This window comes from Bombus vancouverensis, chromosome 5 (genome assembly GCF_051014615.1).
Source record: "Bombus vancouverensis nearcticus chromosome 5, iyBomVanc1_principal, whole genome shotgun sequence".
In the NCBI taxonomy this organism is placed as follows: Eukaryota; Metazoa; Arthropoda; class Insecta; order Hymenoptera; family Apidae; genus Bombus; species Bombus vancouverensis.
In genome coordinates, this window is record NC_134915.1 from 14,945,573 (window position 1) to 14,971,237 (window position 25,665).

General features: G+C 39.0%; 1 protein-coding gene across 7 annotated transcripts in view; it reads right to left on the reverse strand.

Moving 5' to 3' along the window:
* The window catches only part of LOC117158988 (Kinesin heavy chain 73), a 180,894-nt gene that overhangs the window by 131,111 nt on the left and 24,118 nt on the right, over nucleotides 1-25,665 (reverse strand). For all 7 annotated transcript variants that reach the window (XM_033338429.2, XM_033338438.2, XM_076618623.1 and 4 more), the window contains exon 2: nucleotides 19,464-19,551. In XM_033338429.2, coding sequence (XP_033194320.1) covers nucleotides 19,464-19,551 — 88 coding nt within the window. The remainder of the gene's footprint in view (nucleotides 1-19,463; nucleotides 19,552-25,665) is intronic.

The following is a 25,665-nucleotide window of genomic DNA, read 5'->3' on the forward strand; positions in this document are numbered from 1 at the left end:
CGATCTATCTCGGATTTGGCTAGCAGATTTTCAGCGAAATTGAGAGAAAATTCATTTTCTCGAAAAATATAAATTACCAAAAGGCCATAAATCATAATTTACACGGGCGATCAAGATACACCGACGATGAAGATGATACTGACAACGATATTCATCAGGAGGTTCTATCTAATCTTGAAATTTATGAGACGTTCTGTGGCTACAGAACGTTCAGCCAATAAACGTCAAATTAAACACGAAAAGGAAATTTTTTAAATATTTCAAACTATCCAAGTATACCTCGAGAGCAGAAGAAATTATTCTAATTTTTTCCAAACGATATCTCACGCTACATCAACATAAATTTGACCAAATATCTTTTTTTTTTCAAACGACGAGCAAATACTTTATGACTTTTATCTCCAAAGGAGCTGTTTCGCGAAACACAGTCCGAAAGTAAAAATTTCTCTCTCATCCCTCGTAAGGACTATCCTAAGGCCTGGAAAATCTCACTGATTACCCTCATCCCTAAACCCGGTAAACCGATATACGAAACCAGCTCCTATCGCCCAATCAGTCTTTTACCTACCCTGTCTAAACTATTCGAGAAGATGCTCACGAATCGACTCCTTCCACTCCTAGAGAACTTGAAAACACTCCCAGATCACCAATTCGGCTTTCGAAAACAACATTCAACAGTAGAGCAAATCCATCGCATAACCCATACGATCAGCCAAACACTCGAAAAGAAAGAATATTGCTCAGCGGTTTTCCTAGACATCCAACAGGCATTTGACAAAGTATGGCATGAAGGGCTACTATACAAGCTTAAAAAGATCCTACCTCACCCCTACTACTCCATCTTAAAATCTTACCTAACCAATAGACAATTCATGGTTAAATGCCTAGACGCCACTTCCGCAACATTCCCAATAGAATCCGGCACACCCCAAGGTAGTGTCGTCGGACCCCTACTGTACTCCATCTACACTGCCGACTTACCTATATCAAACGAGATAACAATAGCAACATTTGCAGAAGACACAGCGCTATTAGCTACCCACGCAGACCCGGTAATAGCAAAATATAGCGACAGATATAGCAAAAGATATAGCAACAAACACCGAAACCCTCTAATCACTGGACTACTTGATACGACGGACCAGATTCGCAGGTTGAAGAGGCACTACCCGCTAGACCTAAACGCTAGATTCAATTAGTTATCTAAATTAAGTAATATTCACTTATTTATAATACATACTTATAAATTATATTATCTATAATAAGTATTAACTTATAAATAATCAGCCATGTCACTGCGCCACGCCAGAAAAATTACTGAAAATCCTCAACGCGAGAATTAATTGTAATTTTAACAAATAAATAAAAAAAAAATCCCTCGCAAGGAGGAAAGATAGAAAAGGGCCCGTCACGTTTTAGTATTCTGCATGGCAAGAGGAATCTGCACGGAAATGAAATCGCATAATGAAGACGGACAGACATGCACGACAATGGCGGCGAATAGCAAGCGGTTCAATTTCCAAGTTGCTACGTACAGAGAAGTTGCCGGTGCGTTTCAAAAGCGACAACTTTCTCCGATCATAAAGCCGTGAAAGTCTAGATTCATTGTTAATATCCATGCATCGACTGGTACAAGACGTTTAGTTTCTCTGGAGTAGCTGCTTGAAAATTAGTTTCTATTGTGTTCGATTTTATTGTATTACTTATTGTTTAATAGCCAGTTGTATAATTGTATTTTTTTTTATTAACTTTAGCGTTAATTCCATCGTGTAATTACGAAGCAAATTGTATGGGGATAGCGTAATTTTGAAATACGCTGTAATACCATATTATCAGTGTAATTCTTCTCGACCATTACAGATTGTACGATTAGACTATCATTTTATTTCTTTAGTTTCTCCACCTTTTTTTTTTAATTTTTTAAATTAAACGTTCCAAATTTTGCGCGCACAGAAAGTATAAAAACGTTGATACCTCAAGTTTCAAGTGTAGCTAGAAAAGATCCACAGTGAGAAAATTGTCAAGACAGCATTTGAAATAATTTCAAACACGAGAGATTCGAAAACTATCGATTCTCTATACTCGAAGCTCCAAAGTTTGAAGATTCGAAATATACGAATGTATAAAATTTCGATCATCGAAGGGTTCAAAATCGAAAATTCCGAAACTAGAATTCAAACTTCCAAAGATCTAAAATCTCGAGATCCCAGGATCTTCAATTTCAAACATTCGGAAGCAAACGAAATTCTGCGACTCGTGAGCCGCGAAATTTTACTCTACCAGTCAATCTGCCAAGCTGTCGCGAATTCAAAGCTCGTCGAACAATTCGTCGAAAGCCGATTGCCGCTCAAACAGTCCGGTCACGAAACACCTCGTTAATTGTACAACATCCTGATGCGTTAATTTTCACTGTCGTCAGTTTGTCGCAACGTACGAGAGAGATATACGTCATCGTTTATAAATAACGTAGAACACGATACCTGACCATTCATTCGCGATATCCCCCGTTCTCTTGTCTCTGACTGACCAGTGATCGTTGCTCCCTCAAGGTCCCTATCGATGTGACTTGTCCGTACTCAGGATGACATCCTTTTGAACGTCATCGTCCTATTACGTTCCTGTCACTCCACCGCAATGTTTATTAAAGAAGATGAATAACCTTTCATCGATTACGCGTTAAACGAGACAGCCGATGAGCGACTTTTATCATAGAGGAAATGGTGTTTAGCATGTCTAATTAGTTGATTTCAATTAGATTCTCATATATTTGTCTTTCGCTTTTTAATTTCCGTCCTTTTCTCCATTATTGAAATTTGGAATCTGTCTTTATTTCGATTTTGATCCGTCCTCCTTCTATGATTCGAAAATCTATTTCTTAGCTTATTAAGTTAGCTGTTGCGACGACCTGTTTGATAACTTTGAAAACTGTGTACCTAAGGTGTGTCACGAAAAGTAGTAGATATACGTAACGAATGTTTTATTTTTTAATTTTATCAGCGATAGGAAATTATCCAACACGAAATATCGCTATTTCTTCGTGGCCAGAGTACTCGTTGGAAATAGCTAACTGATCAAACGCTGGAAACCTTACGCGAGGTTTATTTCAGTTGCGTAAAGCGTAAGTATCGTGTATTGTTCGGACTGTATCGTTAATATGGCCATTTTAAGATAAATTCAGGAATAGATCTGTTACGCCGGGCGACTCTCTACCTGGCCCAGGTTACACACCGCGGGCCAGACGGCGTACCCTCAATAGCCTTAAGCACCCGTCATAAATCCGAGTAATTTGCTTGCTAAGGTCCTTCAGACCCCACAAATGTCTTTTTCTCAATCACTTTTAAAGACATTACTGAAAATTCTCAACGCCAGAATTGATTGTAATTTCAACAAATAATCAAAAAAAAAAAAAAAACTTTTAAAGACTATTGTTTACTACGGCTTGACACAGGAAAGTTAGTTTTTCTCACGTACGATGCTTCCCACTAGCAACTTTCTATCGAGGGCGGTTAAGACCCTTCCTAATCCACCAACCTTCGTTTATCCAATCAGAAGCATTACATACTGCCCTCACTTTCCTGACCAAAAGTGCCATGAACAAATCGGATGGTCCCGTGCGCTAGACACACCCATCGCTGGCTTTCCTCCGACACAGCATCGTCACTAAACTTCACTTCCTCTACACCGTTGGAAAAGTCAACTACTAAGTCTAACGCTATCGCCTGTCGTGGCAGTCTAAGCATAACGCTAGAGTAGCATCAATCACGCAAACTATTGTCGGTTCTCGGTATTGTCGAACATACATCTCCTCTACTAAATATATTATAGTGCTACCGTCCACTAACACCCTAAATTCAATTATAAGAGCCCTGCTCTAGCGTACATATCTATCTTATCTTCGTGTGATAAGTTATTATCAATTTATCTCTGCTCAACAGTGTAATCTAAGTGTTGGAAATACATAATTTATAATTCTGTGAATCACAGTGTTATACAAACTTAATCACCCCTATTATCTCAACGGAAAGCAGGGGATCGATCAATTCGTGGCGTCGATTGCTATAATCGTAACGAGAATTTACGACTCCCGTTGACGTCTCTCCTCGCGATTACGTCTCCCCGCGATTGGTCGAAAATACAAGATCGGATGTAGAAAAATACATATCGTTGGGTAGAGTAGATGTTTCATATTTGAGAAATATAAAATTTTCATATTATCTAACGTAGAATTTTTATATATATTATATAAATATCGTGGATTATTTGTAAGCAAAAAATTTGGATATTCTTTCACGTGTAAATAATTTACATTTTACACGAGTAATATTTTTACATACCATATAAGTATTAATCTCGTATCTCGCGGGTATTAAAGATGTTATACGAATAAAATACTTTTATTTATAGCGTATAAGACACACATTTCGTTCGAATAGTCCAATTACTTCTATCGATTTTCGATTACCCGTGGACGTTAAAACGCGACACGAATCTCGTCATCGTGGACTAACGACGTATATTAAACGAAGGGGAACTCCAGCAATATTCCTCTTGCTGATATTACCTCCTACCGAAGCTCGCGACTTCTGCAAACATTTGATACGTAATACGAAATTTTCACCGCCACGTAATCTCGTGAAACATCAAACATCGTCGTTGTTACACCGAATATTCTGACGTAACGAAACCATGAGATCCATTTAGAAGCAAGTTTCTTTGCTGACGGTGTGTTAGAGAAAACTTTCCACAACGTCGAGCTTGCAACTTCTTCCTGGGAACTTCCTTTGGCGAAATATTAATCCATTTTATATCAACGTCTCGTTGGATGCTCGCTGATCTTGTTGCCAGCAACATTACGTTCAATGTTTCTTTCGAAAAGAAAAACCTAATACGTCAACTTACAATTAGTTAGATTATGGAGTTAAGTTTCCCATGGACGTAAATAATCTTGTTGAAGTTTAGATCAGTATCGTTGGGTTAAGTCGATCAAACGTTTCGGTATTTTCATTCAATTTGTACAAAGGTCGCCAACGAAATTTATAATCAGCCGATATTCGTGAATTTCCCTGTAATATTATCGCTAGTCGCTGTAACACTACCGATATTCGCTGTAACACTATCAGTGCTCAAATTATCGTGGGTTGCGCGTGATTTAGTCGATATCGGTGTTCTACTAGAGCACTGTCAATATCAGCGTCTTCCTATAATACAGGCATTACAGACATGCTTGTACTGTACATTGTCAATATCAGGTTCTTGCAATAGCACGATGTAGTTGCCATACTATATATTAGATTTCTAATCTAATCAAGCTTCGCGTAATAATCGATTCAACCGATCAAGAGGGAATTTTACAGCCAAAAACTTTGAACAACGATAACTTTACTACGATCGTATCAAATTTTATACCCTTTTCTCCTATATATAATTTTACTTTCAGGGCAAAATTACGATGCAGAAAAGCAATTTAGAGATAAACAGGCAACTTCAAGCTTTTATCGACCAAAATCGAAAAAGTTCTAGAGATAGGATCGTTTCTAAAAAAAAAAAAAAAGAAAAAAGAAATTGTACTACAGGAGCAATAAATTCAAGTAAAAAGCGCGCTGTATAATCCCTTGAAGCTTTTTAAAAATTCAGACATATTTATGCAGCAAGCTAGCGTTAATAAATCAAACAGGATGCAAACACCGTTGGAAATCGTAAGAGGCTACGATCTACGGTAGACCACTATGGACTGTTTAAATTTTCCGTTTACACCTACTCGTATTTCTCTACAAAGTGTCGCAGCAACTCTCTGTAACTCGAGATTCATGAAATCATGTCAAACTTTAAACTTCTTAGTTTATATTACCTTAACAGCTGCATTTGTTCTACGTTTGTAGTTTATAAATTAATATTAAAGTTGAGAATTGTCGTAGTTCAGCTATTGTTCGTGACACGGATATATTGGATTCTGTCGTGAAATGCGATATGTTCTTACGTGACAGATTTTAAATTAGTACTTTAATATGTACAGTTGTTTATCGGCTAAATTAAAATACGCGAGTTTTCTCTATTGTTGCTTGACACTTTACATCTATCGTCTGCTACAGTTTCGTTCAATGGTACACTTTCTAGTGAATTTTCGAAATTATACTAAATTCAGGAATATTCGATTCCGCTAGTATTCCCTGTCGAGAGGATTGAAAATATTTAGCAAGTTGCTCCCTTGATTCCTAAAATACGCACATAATTCCTGAATTATCCACTAACCAATCGTAAACCTCTTTTCGTTCAACAGTCATCGATAACAATTTACATCTATCAGTTACCAAAGTTCCCTCGACTAGCCAACTTGATCAAACCCTTCGTCACAACACTAGCAGTTATTATTCGATAATCCTGAAATTGCTCGCTAAACAACCTTCCCTAAATCAGCAATGATAACACCCATTCGCTGCTATCATTTATCAATAACAATTTGACGTCTATCAATTACAAGACTTCGTCAAAGTGTATCGCAACTACGCTTAATCAAATACCAACCAGTACGACGTATAATCGGGAAAAATGATTCAGTGAAGAACTGCCTCGACATCATCGGTCATTCCTTTTTCGTTCGACATTCATCGATAACAATTTACATCTATCAATTATCAAACTTCTCTCGTTTCAAAACTTCGTCAAACCGCGTCACGAACGCTTCAACGTCGCATACTACCAGCCATTAGCCAACTCTCGGTAAATTCTCTAAATTGCCTAAACCACTACAGACTGCCTGGAATCATCGGTCATCAGCAGGCGCACGCCTCTCGCCTAATATCCGTCGACGTCGCTTACGGTAGACGACGCGACCGCCCTTTGCATTTCTATTTACACGACGCAAACGTCGCTGGAAACTAATAACGTGGCTAATCCCGGCTGGTTCGCCGAGAAGAAACAAAATGTCAACGGTAAAACGGTTGGCGAAAACGTTTTGGCACGAGAATCCTCCTATCGGTGCGTTTTATTGCCAGAAACGGTTCTCGTCGCGAAGCACGCGTCCTCGTCATCTTGGATTTTATGGCCACGGTGCCGCTACGATTTACGACGACTATCAGCTCGCTGGTCCGCGCAATAAAAGTCTCAGATATTGGCAGCACGCTACCGTTCTTACGTACGAGTTCATTATTTCCGTCTGCAGCGCGTATATTCGTCGTTGAGCGACAAATCGTCGTTACAAACTGAATAACACTGCAGTCCGGAACGGAAATAAGTGGACAGGTGGTGAAAATGTACGTCTAAATGAAGTTTCCTTAAATACAACCTGTTCGCACAAATATCCACGTTTCGTTTATTTATTGGATAATAATCTGTGTGCTATAAAGACATATAGCGGTGGTGCTAGTCCAATTAAAGTTCATCGATACCTACTTTTCACTATCTGTGCATTTATCTTTGTTCTCGACTGTACGTGCAAGTGTTTCCTCGGAGATTATGCTTTAATATGCATTTCGCATACTTTTTCTTCTCGTTGGACTATTTACGATCTGTCCACTAAGAAGGCAACGAGAAATTTGCGCGGATAAAGTTGACACGTAGGTGTACTCGATCGAAACATTAATATCTCGCTCGTATTAATTAAAAAGTCTACACGTACATTTACCTGGTACCGCGATCTAGCGAAATCTTCCATCTTTTCTTTTTTCATCTGGTACCTTATATTCGGTAGAAAATTTACGATCTACGAAACAGGTCATCTTTTGTCTTGTACGCGATCCAGAGAGAACGTTATACCGAGCATCCTCACGGACGTTTGTATCTCCAACTTTACTACCTACTTAAAAGTTTCGTAGCGAAAACACGCGCTCCACGGTTCGTCCCACTTCTCGGCGATTCTTCAAAATCGAAGCTGACGTCGGGCCCATGAATCTTTATGGAAACGTACGGAGAGTCGAAGAGGTAGAAACTCTTGGACAGGTTGGACAGGCCAAGGGTTTATTAATATGAAACGTTTAGCCCAGTACCGTGGCGTGTAACGCCATTTATCTTTCCTGGTCTGGATCCTTCGCCTTGAACGCGTTTCTATTCGAACAACTGCTGTCTACGATTTAGTATATTTGTTCTGTAAAGTACGTCAAAGAGTCCACGGACCTCGATTCGACGATCGATACTAGAGAAATCAAGTCAGTACGGTGGAGTCTCGGTAACTGGAACCCGTTTCGCTCAAAAAACTCTATAAGAGTCGAATTTTGTTCGTTCCTTTCTGCTGCGCTGTGGAAGCAGCTCTGCAGGTCGAAATATAAATTTCCCTCAAATCGAATTATTCTTTTCGCTATCTATTTTACCTCTGTAACTGAAATTCAGAGAAGCTCGGTCTCTCTGCAAGTAGAATTTCTATAAGTTAGCGTGTATCGTGCCTGCCTTTATTACACGGAAACAATGTACATATTGTCCCTGGTCGTGTCTTTGCTCCTCCCGTGCAAACTGACTGCTACTCGTCAGTCGTGTGACAAGCGTACACGGTTAGTAAAGTTTTGTAGCGTTGAATTCACGCGTTCCTTACGTCTTTGAATCATCTGGGAACCGAACCCACGTACAATGAAGCCGAATTTTCGTTCGTTAAACCTCTCTCGGTCGAAACTTCGTTAAGTGGAAATCTCCATAATTAAGAGAGTGAAACTCTTCCCTTAAGATTCGAGTTACCGAAGTTCTAGCGGAATTAGCAGGGTCAGTCTTTCGTTGAGTTAGTAGGTGACTCGATATTTTCAGAAATTCCTTCTCTTAACCTCTTTCGTGTTCCGAAGTTGACGATTGGAAATTTGACGAATATTCTATATCACTAGATTCTAGATGTTCTATATTCTACACTAATTCTAGATTCTGCTCTCTAGATATAGATCGCACATTAATTCAGTAGCATAAAGATTCATATTAAATATATAAATATGACACTTTCGTTAGAGAAACGAACGCCTCTTACGAACCACAACGCAATCGCTCACGGTTAATTATCCTACGTGTTAATTGCTTGTGGCGTAGGAGGATCGTGAGTAGGCGTGCGTGCGCGCGCGCCACCGCTGAAACACGTTTACCGCCGCGCCGTGACTTTAGATATGATAAACTATCAGCTAGAAAAACAGCTAACATAATTACTAGTCCATGCGGCTGCTCGCTCATTAGTGCGAGACCTTGCATCGTAACGAGTTACCACCGATCGGATCAAGTTCAATACTATCTCTGCTATTTTATTCTATGTCGTTGGCCAGTTGAAAAGAATTTAAGGATCGTCGCTGTTGCTTTTATACTGATCTATGAAGATGATTATACGCGTCGATATAACGTAGAAAATAATCGACTCATTTGCATTCCTGTACTTCGTGCTTCGTTAGGAAAAACTTCACTCTCACTCTCATCTCCACTGACACGCTCATTTTCCTGTCGCGTTCTCGTCATTCCAACTTTTTCACGTATTTTCTTGATTCCAAGAAATTCGTCTCGCCTCTCTGTCGTCGATCGTCGCGATCGTTTCACCTTTTTCACGTATCTTTTTCATTCGAAGTAAATCATTATGTTACGACTGTTCTTCTTCTTAGGATTACTTTTACAAATCATTATATCCATGTGGCTATGGGATCATTATGCGACATAATTGACTTTCCTATAGGAATTGTCCGCTTCCATGGCGCTATCGTATTTACGATGATTGCTTGGGAGTGATCGATTACGTACGTGAAGGGCAGCTTTCATTGCTGTCGTTTTATCATTCTCACGCCATCGACGTGATCCTGTTAACGGGGCCACCAAATGATTTGTACGGATATTCATAAATTATGGAACGTTCGGTCTACCCGCGTCGATGTTTCGGATCTGGCACGTGCCGAGGATAATCGAGCCGAGGATAAAATTTTCTCAAGTGGGTCAGCGTGTCGAAGCTCCAGGTTTTCGATTCCTATTCTCACATCGAAGGTTTTCATATGTTAATCATTCGTCGCTGACGTTTTCAATAGACGAATGTCCTTCTGAGTCCGAAATTATTTTCACATTGTATACATTGACACATATTATAGTTAACATTGTATAATATATATGTTAACGTTATATAAGCTGTATATGTATCTTTACTTTCGTATAATTCGTAAAGATTGGCATATTACGAAGTTTCGGTACATTACGAATCTTGTCATCGTAATATTCTATGTGTTTAACAAATAATAATTATTATAATACTTTTGATTTTTCAACCGATCTTCTTAATATTTTCATTGGCCTTCTGATTGAAATTGCAAAACAATTATTGGAAAAAAAGATGGATTGACGTACAAGCTTTTTATAAATATGTTACATTTTAATTAATTGAATTAGACCACTGGTTAAAGATGGTAACAAACGATCGCAACTTCTATTAGATATGCGTCGTAACTTTAAAGTAGCTCGTTCTAAGTCTATATTTACACGAAAAAGCATATACACCTATATGTATATCATTGATAATGGCGTTATAAATAAAGCAGGTGGAGAGATAAGAAGGTAGCAGATAAAATTCATCGGACACAAATAATATTTGTCCGCTAGTGTACAATATAGCTATTGTTCTGTTCGTACAATGACGTTAGTCAACTATTCCCATTTACGTACTTTCTGAAGTTTTTTTATTGTAAAAGTACGTGCGACCTTCGGGCAAATTATCTTCCAGTTTCTATATTCAGAGCGTGATACTTCATTTTCAAGTGGAATACGCTGATTTCACCTAATACTTCATTTTAAATATTCAAAATATTCGGTCTTAATATTCAAACAACGAAAGAAATCTCCATTTCAATTTCAGAATTTCGTTTAGTAAAATATTCAATAGCGATTGTCTTATTTTTCAATTTTTGTTGCACAATCGCGTTTTATTTTGATGCTAAAATTAATTATATAGTTTTAAGGGAAAAATAAAACTCGGCCATACAATAGTTTGAAACGACGAATAAACTTCGCTCCTATTCAACGAACAGCTAAATCGCATCCTTTATACGCGTTTCATCCGATTTCCCTACGAATTTTCTCACGAACAAGAGGAAGAAATCTATGCGCGATTACGATCCTGTGCATCGTCGTGAGGCACCAAGGCAAAAAATACACTACGAAGATCAGAAAAATTGCGCAGCGTCGCCTACGCCGACATTTTATGACAAGCAAAACAAGGACATCGTCCGTGACACAGATGGATTCATAGAACTTGGTGAACGAGTTTAGAGGCTAATCGATGACACAGGGCACATTTCAATCCGAGCGTTCTCCGACTTCCAATCGGCTCGATCGTTAATAAAACGGTAAATTGCATCTTGACGGACAGTTAACACCCGTTCTCGATATCCGACCTGATTTCTCGACACCATGGAAACGACAGACTCTTGAGTTTCGGCTGTCGTTCGACAAAATTTCAGCCAATTTTTTTATCGGTTATCCATCTTTTTTCTTTTTTAATTATTCTACTATTCTTCTTCTTCTTCTTCTATTTTTATTATTCTTCTATTCTAGAATCACTAGGAAAATTATCGAATTTTCGCTATTATTTGTTACTTTTAAAACATCAGGATCATCGACCATTGAACTGGAAATATCCAAGCAATTCGAGAACAGGTATTCTTGCAACGAAGAGACTAATAACACCAAAACTATGCAACCTTTATCCGAAACATTTTCCGATATAACATGGAAAACAATTTAGCTGAAACTCTCGGATGGTACTCGGCCTGTAGAATATCTACACAAGAACAAAGTACAGACCGGTAGTATTAGTCAGAAGAATATTTTTGTCGATTCATTAACATACTATTCCGATTCAGTCACCACCTTTCAGCTTCCAATCTCGTCGTTCCTCGAGCTATTCAGAATTCTTATCAATTAGAGGTTCAACAGCCAATCACTTTCCCGGCAGTTTCCTTCCACGGAACGCTGGTAATCGGTTTCACTTTCGTTTCTCTAGGAAAAACGTACGCGTTTAAGGCTCGGCTACCAACTTTGTTTTCACCTGGTTCCCCGGTAGTTCCGCAACAGTTACACAATGAATCGCGATCATCGAGGAAATATGACGCGGAAAATGGGCCAAGTGTGAAAAGAAATCTTATCTTCCCGTTTCAGCGGAGAAGACACATCTCGTTCTCTCGTTTCATCGCGTTTCGCGTACCTTTTGCTCGTCTTCGTTGCGTTCGTTGTTCCAATTATTCCGCGCGATTGTTCCACTTGCGCAAAACGTGTTTCGAACTGGATGTTTGCGCGCGATAAAAATCTTTCTTCTCGGTCGGAACAAATTCGTGCATTCTGAGTCATTTCTATACACGTGTGGCCACGATTGTTGCTGTTTCTTTTAAAACGTTACCAAACTCTCTGGCTTTACGTAATCATAGGCGTTTTGTAACGAGCTGAACGTGACGATGTTCGGGTTTTACACGAGGCGTCGAGAATTACAAAACTCGATCGTAAAGTTACGACTTACTTAACTCGACGTAGTTTCGCGAAATTTGGAAATTACACGCTGGCGTATCCAAGTTTCCTTAGTTAACACGTGTAAATAGACGATAGGAAACACGCGACAAAAAGGTTTCGTATTAATTCGTTTTCGATCTTCAAATTTATGTACTCATTTTCGTGACGTTCAGAATCTCCACAAAAAAGTTCGTTCTGTACGAAAGATTCTGTATAAAGCGCGATGGATCGTCTGAAAGAAAGAAAGAAGGAAGAAAGCAGGCAGCAACGATATATCACGGAAATTGCTTTCTAACAAATAGGCCATTAAGGCCACGTTGATGATTATGTCGTTGTTCTTTAACTCAAGCAGCCGATATGACGGTAAGTAGCCATCGTAAAATAATTACTGGATGGTCACTTTCCACGTAAATGTCCTTGCCTGTCATCCATATAAAGTAACAGTAGCTTGATATAGTGGTCGTACTATACGTAGACTCATTCTCTGTAAGCTTATACGTTGAAACGATCGTTTATCATGGGAATTATTCCATCTATCAAGATAGAAAAAATTTCCGCCCAATTATCAGATCACGTTCCATCATCGTAAGTCATAAACGAATGCCAGAAATCTGGCTACATAAATTACAGGAACGCGAAGCTAGAGATATATAGAAGCATCCAGCGAACAAAAGGCAACATCACCGCTAATCCATATTTACACGCAGCAACGCTGACTAACTATGGCCAGCAGCCATTGAAACCTCGCTGTGTACGCACCGTGCAGGCTGTAGCAATAAATAATCGGTCTTTGTTGAAAACGCCGTGCTGTTCTCGCGCATTTTTCCACGGCGACCAGTACGCTGCAACAGCATCGGACTTCACAAAGCCCCTTTCCGGATACGATCTCGTTCGATGTATGGTCTCGTTGTGACTTGTGACTCATACGACTTCTCATACGTTTCTGACGCTTCATACAAAACCGTAGAGCTTTTTGCATGACGTCGCTGCTCCTTCCTATCTTGCCAACTAACGCGTATACACAGCATTCCATCATTTTCCATTTAAAACATCGCCAGCGTACTTACTGTAGAAGAAAAGATGGGGCTACCTCGCGTGACAAAATGTTCGCAAGTTAGAGGGTACAACTTTCCAATTGCAGAGATTCTTAACTCATTTGTATCATGGCCCTACTTCGGAGGACTGATCCTTATCACCGCGCGAGGTCGGTCGTACGTGTGGCACATGACATCCGAGTTCTTCATGAATTTATCGAAAGTTTATTGTTCAAAACGATCGGTAGACAATGTTACTTCGTAAACATCGCATCTTACATTCTTTGTAAGAGAGGAAAAAGGTAAAAATTATTTATTTAAAAAGAAAATTATTTAGATTAAAATGGAAATAAAAGAAATCAGTCGCAGCGCGCGTATTAATCCGCGCTTGGAAGCAAATGGGTTAAGAACGGAACTAATTCCGTGACAAAATGATAAAATCGGTTATCTGACAGTTATCCGGCCGATAACACGCGACAATCGATGGCTCGATAACTCGGATCTGTACAAGTCGAAGATCCCGTGCCACTCCGCAGCGAGAACGTTCTATCGGCCGAAACAAAACTCCGACTATTTGCCACGTGTCCAGATGCATTTTATTTGACGCCCGTAGCTCGAGCTTAGAGTAGCCAGACTTCTACAACATGTTCAAGTTCGCCTCTATAAGTGGAACCTCTATCGTTGCTGCTTCTGCAACACGAAGCGTGTGTCTGTGTGCAACGATAGGATCTAAAACAGTTTCGAATCACTTCGAATCTGTATCGGTGCAGATGATGACAATTCCGAATCACTTGCAACAGGATTCGAAGCTTACGACTCTTGAGAGTCTTGGCTCAGTTTTGAATCTTAATAAGCCTGGAATCTTCCAAGTGTCTCGATTCTCGCTCATCTTGGAAGCCTTGAAAGTTTAGTCTTCTCGGAAGCCTGGATCGTGCCTTGTCGTCAAAATGACGGTCGACGAATCCATCGAGCCGCTCCTCCGTCTTTGTTTATGCCTCAATAAGATAAGCCGCATAGAGCCATAGTCTTTAGAGCCTACACCATCGCTTCCACTCTCAAACTCTCGAGCTCGAAGAGTATCGAATATCCCGCATCAACGCTTCCAAGATGATCAATGCTTGAGAGACATTAAATACCCGACGAATCTATTAAGAATCAACAGCGATCAAGGCTCTCAAGAGTCTTAAGATTCCAATGAGATTCGACGCGATTTGAATTTGCCGCCATATATGTATATTACATTCGAAGCGATTCGAAAGTGTTTCAGATTCCATCGATGGCTTAGAACGTCACGAGGCGTTAGAAACCAATCAGCGCACGTATCGTTTGTCTTTAAACTGTTACGATTATCCCAAATCACGTGAGACGTAAGAATGAACGTATCACGATAAAAATCATGTTCCTACTTCCACATCCATGGAAGCTGATCCTTTTTCCTGAGTCGAACGCGTAATTGGCATCACTTTGCTCGCATCTTTAACGTTTACATTTCATAAAACGAGTTGTACGAGCAAGCTTGGGATGATACCAACATTTTCTGAAAAGGTGAGCCTTCGTACAAGCTTCTGTACGTGCAAATTTCGTTTGTTAAACTTGGTAAACTCATTTGGTAAACTCTTTTACCCGGAAATTTCGATAGATCTGGACCTAATAACTCGAAGATTTTCGCTCTTCTCTCGAGCTTAGAGTTACCGATGCTCGACAGTATAACGATGATTCGTGCGATTATAAACACACGAATTAGAAAAGATACGTACGACGAACTTCGTTTCAGGGCACGCTGAATTTCCTGCATTTTTTCCATATCGTATGATAGCTTTTGATAGGCAAAATCCAAAAGTATTAGGTTTTCAGACGCGGTATAATATTACCGTAATATATAAACTGTAAAAATATATAGAAAATGTATATAGTATGCAAACTACTATACTACTATATAAATAACAACGTCTCAGTCTTATTTTCGCTTATGCATCACACCGAATAATGTTTGTATGGAACATCGTGACATCCTGTACACAGGTTTTCGCGTAAGTACAGACACACGTGTAAGACACGTTTACAACAGCTCGACGAAACGAAATTACGAGGCTGGAAACGCGTTTTCTCTGTGGCCCTCGTGCTTGAAAATATCCGCGACGCTCGAGTATCTTCCACGACGCCATCGAGGCCAAACGAGCACCCTCGTGCCCGAATAGATCCGACGTTTTTCGCCTCTTCTCGTTCCCCAGCGCCAGTTTCATCCACGGGATACCAAGGACGAACTATAGTTTTGCGGATACGATAAAGATTCCGTGCGTTGAGTGGTTGGCTTTGGTGCTCGGAGATAGGTGCAAAAGGGCGTGCCAAGAAATGTTACGCGTTTTATGATGTTGAGTCATCGAGATGGAAAAAGTAGTGGACGCATATAGAAGAACAACGTTATACGGGTACGTTTTCACAGATATTGTTGGACGTCGTGATCTATTCCTCGATTGACATCACAGTGGTGTTAAGGCAACGTGATCGTAACGCGTCATATCGTGCAAGGTTTTGTATGTTTAATTAATCCGGGAATTTTTCGAAAATACAGTAAGTGTAAAATGTATATTCGCACGGTACTCGAATTACAAAATTGCAAAATTATCAAAAAAACAGGAAATATATACATATTCTTACGAATGTGCAAAATAATTTCCAAGGAAAAAAGTGAAAAGAAAAGACGAAGAACGCGATAGCTATTCCTGTTGTGAAAATGTTAATAAACATCCAGCCAACAAAAATAAAGATATATGTGTAATAAGTATTCGTATGATTTCATAGGTCAAAACGTACACAGACACGAAAAAAGGTCGACCTTCTTAAAGAAAGCAATAACATGCCGTAAATCTCTGAGGAAACAATATCAAACATTGTCGGTCGGCTTTTTCTTCTATCGATCAGGATTTTCCAAGTTCCAGTAGCAAGATCCAATTAAATGACGCGTCTTATGCTACCAACGAGTAATCTTACGCGAATTATACGAAGAAATAGTAAAGAGAATCAAGAAAAGAGAAAAGAAAAGCAACCAGGTGAGAACGAGCAGAAAGTTGTAACGACCTCGCGTGAGAGAGAAAGAAAGAGAGAAGATAAATCAATAAACGAATGAAACCGTACATGAGAACCGTCCAGGAAGAGCGTGCGGCTAAATCCTGGCGAAAGAAACCGGAAGAAAGGAGAAGAGAGGGGAAGGCCGGCAAACAAGCGTATTTGAAAAAATAGAACCACAGCCACTGTTTCAAAAGGATTGTTCCCCGTGGCGAAATAGTTCTTGCAGTCATTGTTCTGTTCCTCGAAAGAACAGGCTCTTTTCAAAGGAAAACGTCCCTTTCACACGTAAACGAAACGCCTCTAGCGTGTAATCAAAATGTCTCTTGTATCGTTTTTCCGCCGTGAAAAAAGAAACAAAAAAAAAAAATGGATATAAGGTAATGGAAAATTGGCTGTGTCGTTTCTCCGTTAATTTTTGGATTTTTGGAAATATAGTAGAAAATTTCTCGAAACGAATGCTGGTCATTTTATTGAATTATGTGCGATCCATCTTGTTCCAATAGAGCAACTAAATAAAATAATATAAAAGGGAAACTGTCGTGCATCTACTGTTTCCTTATAAAATGAAAGAAACTATTGGCACAACCTAATAGAAAGTTTCTATTTATAATACCAAAATACATATGTTTCTCGTATCTATCACAATGATTAATAAAGATTAACCGAATAACAAAATTTCATCGTCCTTGTTACCAGGAATTAAAAATTTTTCATTACAACATACTAAAATACGAGTGTTGGAATAAGTGTCTTAATAAATAATAAAAATCACCCAGGTAACAAAAGTTTTTGAATGAAACGATCGTCGAATATCTTTCACTATCCATCGTTCTAGAGATTGTAATTTGTTATTTATCAGAGAATGTGTCAACCTAATTCTGCGATAGATACGAAGATCGAATTTGTTTCGATATAATCTGATGGATTTCCATCGTAGTTACGATGTTCGCGTACCATGGATGTTCCAGCAACGATGTTATCTGCCTACGTCGATAAGACTGTACGATCTAATTATCTGACAAATGGCGCCGATACGCGCATGTATCGCAGTTTCTTCTTATCTGCATCGATGCTGTGGCTGTCGCCTACAAACCCATAATAATCGCCAGAACGATGAATTTTATTTCTTGGTGCGCGATCTAACGTTCTTTGAGCTTTCGGTTTTATACGCAGCTATAATTTCTCTATTTTAAGCCAGTTCTTCTTGTCTTGTCAAGCAAAATTATTAATTCTACTTGCACTCAGCTTTCACAATTCTCATCTAATCTCATCTCATCAAAGTATCGCGCTCATCTACCAAACGTGCGCGATAAGACGAAACACAAAGAAGATATCGAAGCATTTTCAGCTTGAAAAAAATCTTTCAAACTGTGCGATACGTTGACATAAACGAACGTAAAATGCGAATTTTATGCTTCTTTTTCCTTTCGACGAAAACGTCGCATATCCAAAGAAGTTCAGACAAATTATTGCGACAGTAGCAAGTTTCTTTTTAAAGCAACTAAGCTAAAAAATTGTCTAAACGCACTCGCAGTATCTCTCGTACAAATAGTAGCGAATTTCTTCGCTCTAATCGACGAGGTGTCTCGATTATTAACACGGTACAGATAAAGCAGCATCTTATCGTTCCTTAAACAAAAAGGAAACTCCTAGCATCGTAACGATAATTCAAAAACAGATTGCATACTGCTCGATAATTGCCTCGTACGATGCAGTATCAAGCAGGCTCTGATAAGTTTGAATTATATGCGTCGCGGACAAACTAAAATGCGGAATAAATTAGGAACTTCGATCCTATTATCGTATCTTTTTAATCCGGAAATTTTCCATAAACGTACAAACATCCAAAGCCCAACGATAATCAAGTGTATATATATATATAGAATTGATTATTGCTGGATTCTGGTTATTAACACGTTTATGGAAAATTTCTGGATGGATATATATATATATATATTCATATATAATTGATCACTGCTGGATTCTGGATATTTATTTGTATACATATATATATTCGCGTTTAATCTGCGTCATAAAACGAACAATGATCGTTAAATTATTCAACGATTCGCATGTATCCATCATCCTCAACCACTATTATTCCCTGTTCCATCGCATAAACTTCCGAATTTCATGTATTTCCGTTGAACGGATAAGGAGGAGCAAGTTTTTCAGCGCGATTACTCGAAAGATAAGAACTTTCGAATGTATCTCATTGGAATTTCATGAGACAGTTACTATCTTATCGTGGAGGAACTCGACCGACCGACGTGAATTCGATGGATCACGAAACTTCGACAAAAGATTAAGAAGGAAAAAGATGCTCGCCGAGGGAAAGTCAGAATTATGCGGAAAAATTTGAAGGGCTCAGGCAAGAACGACTCCTCGTCTATATTTTTCCTTCTCTCGGGAGAGCAAGAGGACTATTCCAGCGTCTTTGCTATCTACCGAGTGTCTTTCCATTCTCTTAAACGAAATATTTATCGTATTACACGTCAAAATTCCCGCTCTATTGTGTTCGCGTTTTGGTCTCCAAATTTTTCTATAGTATAAATAATACTTTGCAACAGTCTTTAGAACAATTACAACTATTCGGAATAATTTTTAAAAATCCGAGTTTCCAAGAACGTCAAGTTGGTCAAAGATTCAGTTTTCTGGGGTTGTTCCAACAACCTCACCAGGTTTAATCGTTGTTTTTTTGGAACGACGTATTACAACTTGGAACAACAACGAAAAGATTCGAGATTTATGAAATATGGGGTTAACTTCATACAGGATTTACATCTCTTGCCAGATATAGGGTCCGATACTCTGGTAAATGTAAACCAAAACGAGCAATATATCCGCGTTATTTCGAGTTTCACTCGAATTCGACGTTTTTCGTTACGAGCTAGACAATTTAAAAAAAATATTTCTCAACAGATCGCTCACCGTTCGATCTTGTCCATCGTGGTGGGATGCTGCAAGATGGTTTGCTGTCCGGACATCTCGACGACGCATTGTGTACCGAGTTCCAGCTCTGGAAAAATGGAACAACCAGTTAATTCAACAACAATTGAATTTCAATTATTAATTCAATGACAATTTGAATTTCAAACGAGTAGCGCGAGATAAGAGAAAAGGTGATTCGCGGTGAAAGAAAATTTAGGAAACTCCGTTTCGAGAAGTGAAACGAGGAATCAATAGACAAATCTAAATACCGTCGATCGTTGCGCGATTGTATAATGACCGAATGAAAGTATTTGAATTACGAACACGGTTTGCTATATTTATAGTATATAATTATTCTTAGAAATAAAAGTACATGTATATACGCGGTTTTATATAAGTAATAATATATAATAAACAAATAGCGCACGTTAAATATTTAGTTTTAGTAGTACAATTAATTAAAATAAAAATACGTAACGTGTTAAATTTTGGGCAAAGTTCTAATTAAATTCACGTCTACGTAGACACGCTGTAGATTGAAACGATTCAGTCTACTCGAATAATGGAAATTCATTATCGACTTTCTCTTCTATTAATAACTTGCCATCCGAACAATAGGCGTTAATGTGTTCATAGAATGAAATCAGAGAATGTTCGATCGATTTATCCAAAACGTTTCGTAACTATCGTGATAACACGGTGATCATGTATAATTAATCGTTATGCGAGACTATGTTTCACTATGGAAGATATATCGTATTCTATAATATCACAAATTAATCAAATAAGAGATGCTTCTGATTGGAGTAAATCACCGGATTTAATCGGATTAATGATCTTCGTGATAGATAAAAGATCGTGGAGAAATTCCTTGAAGAATAAATCAATCGATTAATTTAACATCATATACACAGATATATTTAACAATCGCTAAATTAATAAAAATCTGTTTCCTACCCGTTGTTGCACCGTCCTTTCAAGCCTATATTTTCTATGTAACGAACATTAATAACGTTGCACGAGGCGTGTTTATGACGTTCCTGATGCATAATTAAATATCTACAGCGTATTCAAGGGGATTTATATAATTATAAACCTCCGACAAGCTGAACAGAGCCTGAACATTATTCAACATACAAGTTGCGATTGTTTATGAAATTCAGTGACACCATTATGAGATCTCGAAAAATGGTACATACTTTTCGAAAGTACCACGTGTCTAAAATCCCAATTGACTTCGATGTTCTGTCAAAAATTATACGCTGCATTCACAATTCCATAAAACATATGAAATTTGTAGTTTCTACGATTGATAAAAATTTGTCGTAGAAACGGAATGAATTTCACGGTCGAAGTAAAATAAAAAAGCAATAATCGTAAAATGTCCAAGCTGTGATAACCAAGTCGTGGAAATTTTTTGAAATTTAAATAACATTGTTCAAACTTTATACGAGGTACTTTGCAGAATCACAAAATTCGCATAATCTATTCTTCTAAAGCGGAGACTGTCGTTTGAAGTTGTTACATACACGCGTGGCGAAGTACAAGAGAATATGGAAATAAGGAGAAACAGATCGTATATAGTCGGACGCGCAGTGAACGCAAAAACTACTTTCACACGATGATACATATTCTTCGATTGATTTATTTCTTTTAGATGGATATCGTCTCTGCTTCTCACGGTATACGCGTTTTGCCATTATATTAAACACTTTTTACCCGTGTTACTACGCGTGCTATGTGCACAAAAAAGTGCGTAAACCTGTTTCAATTCCTCGCGCGACTGCCTCAATTATTTCTTCCACGAATACTTTTCCGATCTTTGCGAAATGTAGTAGCATACACCTACGTTAAATATCTTGCAGCTTCTCTCTAACTAATAATTGATTTTTCATATTGGTTTCCAGATTTTACCGATTACAGCGCCAACGAAATTCCAAGATAAGTTCCTCATAAAGCATAATATATTCGTAAAAGGTTTCTGTAAGTAATCGAATACTTTCGTAAGCTACTGTACATAAATACCAAACGCAAATATCAAATTTCTAAATTACAAACATCCACTGTAAGCTAAATTCGATAATAACAAAAAGCTGCATCTCAATCCTTCGCCTCGAAGCTGATGCTATACCTGTTTATATATATATATATATACAGCATGAGTCAGAATATGTGGGAAGTATGGCAAGAGCTGATTCAGCGCACCAAAGCAAGAAGAAAAGTTCGTAGAAACACACACCCGATATGAGTTTTCGAGTAATGGCATGTTTTTGTGTTGTAATAGTTGCTTACGTATCTTCAAAGAAAACGCTCCAAGTGATCCAGCTTCAACAGACGCGCGAATGTATCGCGTCGTACAACTTGTTCGAACAGCTTGCGCGAATTTCCTCGTAGCTTTGTTCTTTCAAGGAAGAGTTTCAACGCGGTCAACTGGCTTTTTACGAGCGACAGATTTTAAACAAACCATCCTAATTGATAATCGAATGGATTCTCTAGAGAGCGAAGAAATAAGATCAACACAGCCCATCCGTTTGTCAGACGATCGTTGACTGTTAACAAGGGAATGACACACGCCGATTTTGATGAAACTTCGCTTAAGTGTCCGTTACACCTGCCCGTAGAATTTAGTCGAAATTTGTTGAGACAAATCTTGTAACGTGTCTCGAGGTTCATAGATCTGTGCGAAAGGTTTCTTGAAAAATTCGTTTAATTTTCGTAGGAGGAGGATTTCTTCAACAAGTTCTTCGCACAGATTTACGAATCTCTCGTGAAACTGTATAACATTTATTTCGATCGTTTTCTTTTCGTATCTTTCGTCATAGTTTTACGATTTACATAGAACGACCGGTTCGGATAAAAAGTTTCAGATAGTTGGAGCTGCCTTAGAATAAAGAACGACCATGAACGAATTACGACTAAATTCTTAGGTAGTTCTAAGGAACACTTGTGCAAAGTTTCATCGAAATCGACGCGTATCGGTCACCTCGACTCCCTCGCCAGTAACATCTAGAGCATCGTAAAGTAAGCTGTAACTGGAAAATAAGGTCATTCCGGGCGTACCATATGTTTATACCAACTTTTCTTCTTGTTTTAGCGCGCCGAAACAGCACCTTTGTCGTACTTGCCACGTGTTTCGACTCACTCTGTGTACGTATGTACCTACGACCAACGAGAAACAGAGCGAATAAGAAAACATGAAAGCCATACAACGCGTAATGTACAATGTATGTTGCTGCTTGGTAGGTCGTAATGCTCGTTACATCCACGGCCGAGCGTAATCGTATCACGCGACGACGATTCGCGAGTAAACATTCGCGCTCGAGTTATTCGAACAAACTGGCTGGTCGGCTCGATCGATCGCGTCTCGGGATGCGAAACTTTCGTGGGATCTGCATATTAGAGGTTTGCGGCGAAACTTTTTTTCCCGAGGAAAAATCGTATTCGTGTAAGTCGTTGCGATCGCCAGGAAATCCAGCGATTTCCAAGCGACCGCTTTTATGCCTCGTAAGACCTTTTTCTTCGTTTCTTTTATCTTCTTCTGCCGTTTCTCCGACTATTCCGGATGCCGTGGATGTTCGGCTTCTCGATTTTTATGTATCAAGTTGTGCCAAAAGTTTCTTTCTTTTTGTAAGGAAATAATAGATGTATTTTTTGTTTTATATTATTTCATTGAACGATCCATTTTGTTTTATTGGAAAATGTGCATCTGTTGTTTTCTTCTAAAAACGAAAGAAACTTCTGGCACGATCTAATAAATAATTTCGCAAAGATGACGTTTCTCGAGGTCCTCGAACCTTGGGACAATCGAGATTCGATAATTGTAAAAGTTTATCGATAAGCGCGGAATTATCGCGAAATTCGTGCATTTATGAATTTATTTGCATTTGCAAATTTGTGCTTTATAGACTCCTAGGTTCATAGGTTTCTATAATCAGGTTTCTGTGCCACGCTTGTGTTTTCCACTCTCTTCTATCGTTTAATATTTCAAGCATTAACTAAGTCGAATACGTACATTATTCATCGCTATCGATTATAGACAGCCACTGGGAATGATCTACGTACTATATATGCGACAATTGAATCTCAAAGACGTACACAGTCTCGTAAAAGTTTCAAAAGTATACGTGCTATAAGCGAAAGAACTATTTCCTCGAATTAAATTTCCTAATGCAACTGTTGAAATTTGTTAAATCTTATTAAAAAAAATTCTATCTTCGTTGTCTGTTATCCATTTTATCAATTACTTCGTATAAAGCGTGTAAAAATATGTAGCAAAGAAAACCCTCTGGATTAAACTCAACCGTAAGAAAAAGCAAAAGAAATACGATTCGAATGAGTAGACCTTACTGCCACGTAAACCAAGAGGAACCCCTACGAAGGAAGAATAGAAACTAGAAAAAAAGGAAAGAAAGGTAAGAGACGAAACAGAAGAGAATGTAGCGACAGACGGGTCCCGGATGATCGATACGATTGCTCAACGCGACAGAAGAGAAAAGCAGAGAAGCGTAAAAGCCAGAAGGGGAACGATGCATGAGGAAGCCATGCATGAGACAACGTCTTATGACAGCCACGAGTCATAACGCTCGTAACATTCAACTGCACGCGCATACGTAATCGCGTAAGGCGGCAAATCCATACTAAACGACCCGCCATTCTTCTCTCGCTTTACCGTTGGCGTTATTCAAACGCGTCTCGGCGACTAGAACCGCCGCGATCGGATCGATACACCGTGTACCGTGTGTTCATTCATGACTCGATGCGTTCAATACCACGGGATATCGTTTTTCCTCCCTTCGTTACGAGCCAGCCCTTTGCACAGGCTTTTCTCTTTCAGAACGCGCGACGATGATGGTAAATGACGCGAACCGGGAAGGTTTTTACGGTCGTTTGAAACTTGACAAATGGAAAATTAAGTTCTTCGCCTGTGCGAGCGTCTGCGCGGCGCTCGCCGAAGCAAGTGAAATTTCAACACTTTTACGCCCACGGGTCACAAAGCGTTTTCAGATTTACAGACACCACTTGAACGAACGTACCGTCATTAAATGGACAATTTATTTCCATTCATTGATTAGCGATACGTTAATGATTCATTAAAGCGATCTGAAGATGTATTTATGGAAGTTACGAGATATTCAGTGGAAACGCGTATCGAGTAGGCAACTGGTATTCACGATGAATAGTCATCGATAATCATCGAGCGTATCAAGCAGATTTGCCTCGATAGTGGCGAAGTTTGCAAAATGTAATCCTTAGAGGAGAGCGTGTTTAAATAAAACCTTTTCCTTGCGACCTCTCCGCTAAATCAGTTAATTAACTAGATTAATTTAACTAGGTTAATTAAATAACGATTAACTAGATCGGATTGCAAGTGTTCGGTTGAGCGGCGAATTCTGAGCGATATTAATCTTCAAGGTGGGCGAGATAAAAAATTTATGGTATAAACGTAAGGATATGAAACGTAAGTAAGAGAGTTTAAGTGTAGGTGTCGGTCTACGGGGTGGGTTTTCGTCAACGTTTCCGGTGAGGTGGTGTCTGTCCAACTGTCGTAGATGTCTCGTAAGTGGTGCGTCTTGCGCGTACCTGATCGAGGGTGCGTAACGTCCGATAGTCTGTCGTCGAGTTCTCATCTGATGTCCAAGTTTATGACACGTCGTTCGCTATCGAGCAGATCTTATCGAGCGCCTAAGATGCTAATTTAGTTGTCGACGTGGTCCGAATTGTAGACTGTACAATGTGCAATGTGGAAAATTCCAACTTCTGAAAAACAGCAGATGTGCTGTGCGTATCGTAGGATGTGGATGATCTTCTATCCTCGACAGTTTAAAAATTTACGAATGAGATCTTCGCGGATCGTTTGAACGACGTTACAAGGCTGATTTAACGCAAGATACGATACTATTCGCGAAAGCACGGTTACAACCTTCCACTTGTAGCGTCGCAAAAAGAAACGAAGAGCAGCCAGTGATGTGAAGCTAAGGGCAGCTCGACGGCCGAATAAATAATACACCGTTCTACGCGATAAAACGTAGAAACGCAAGGTAGACGTTCTAATCGATAAAAGCAAATTCGAAATTTTCCGAATGGTGCCACTATCAGAACGAAGCGGCGATACGATAAATATCAAACATAATCTCTCTGAATATCGAGGTTTATTAACATAACAGAGATAATTGACCGTTTATATATGTTCACGATCTCTGCA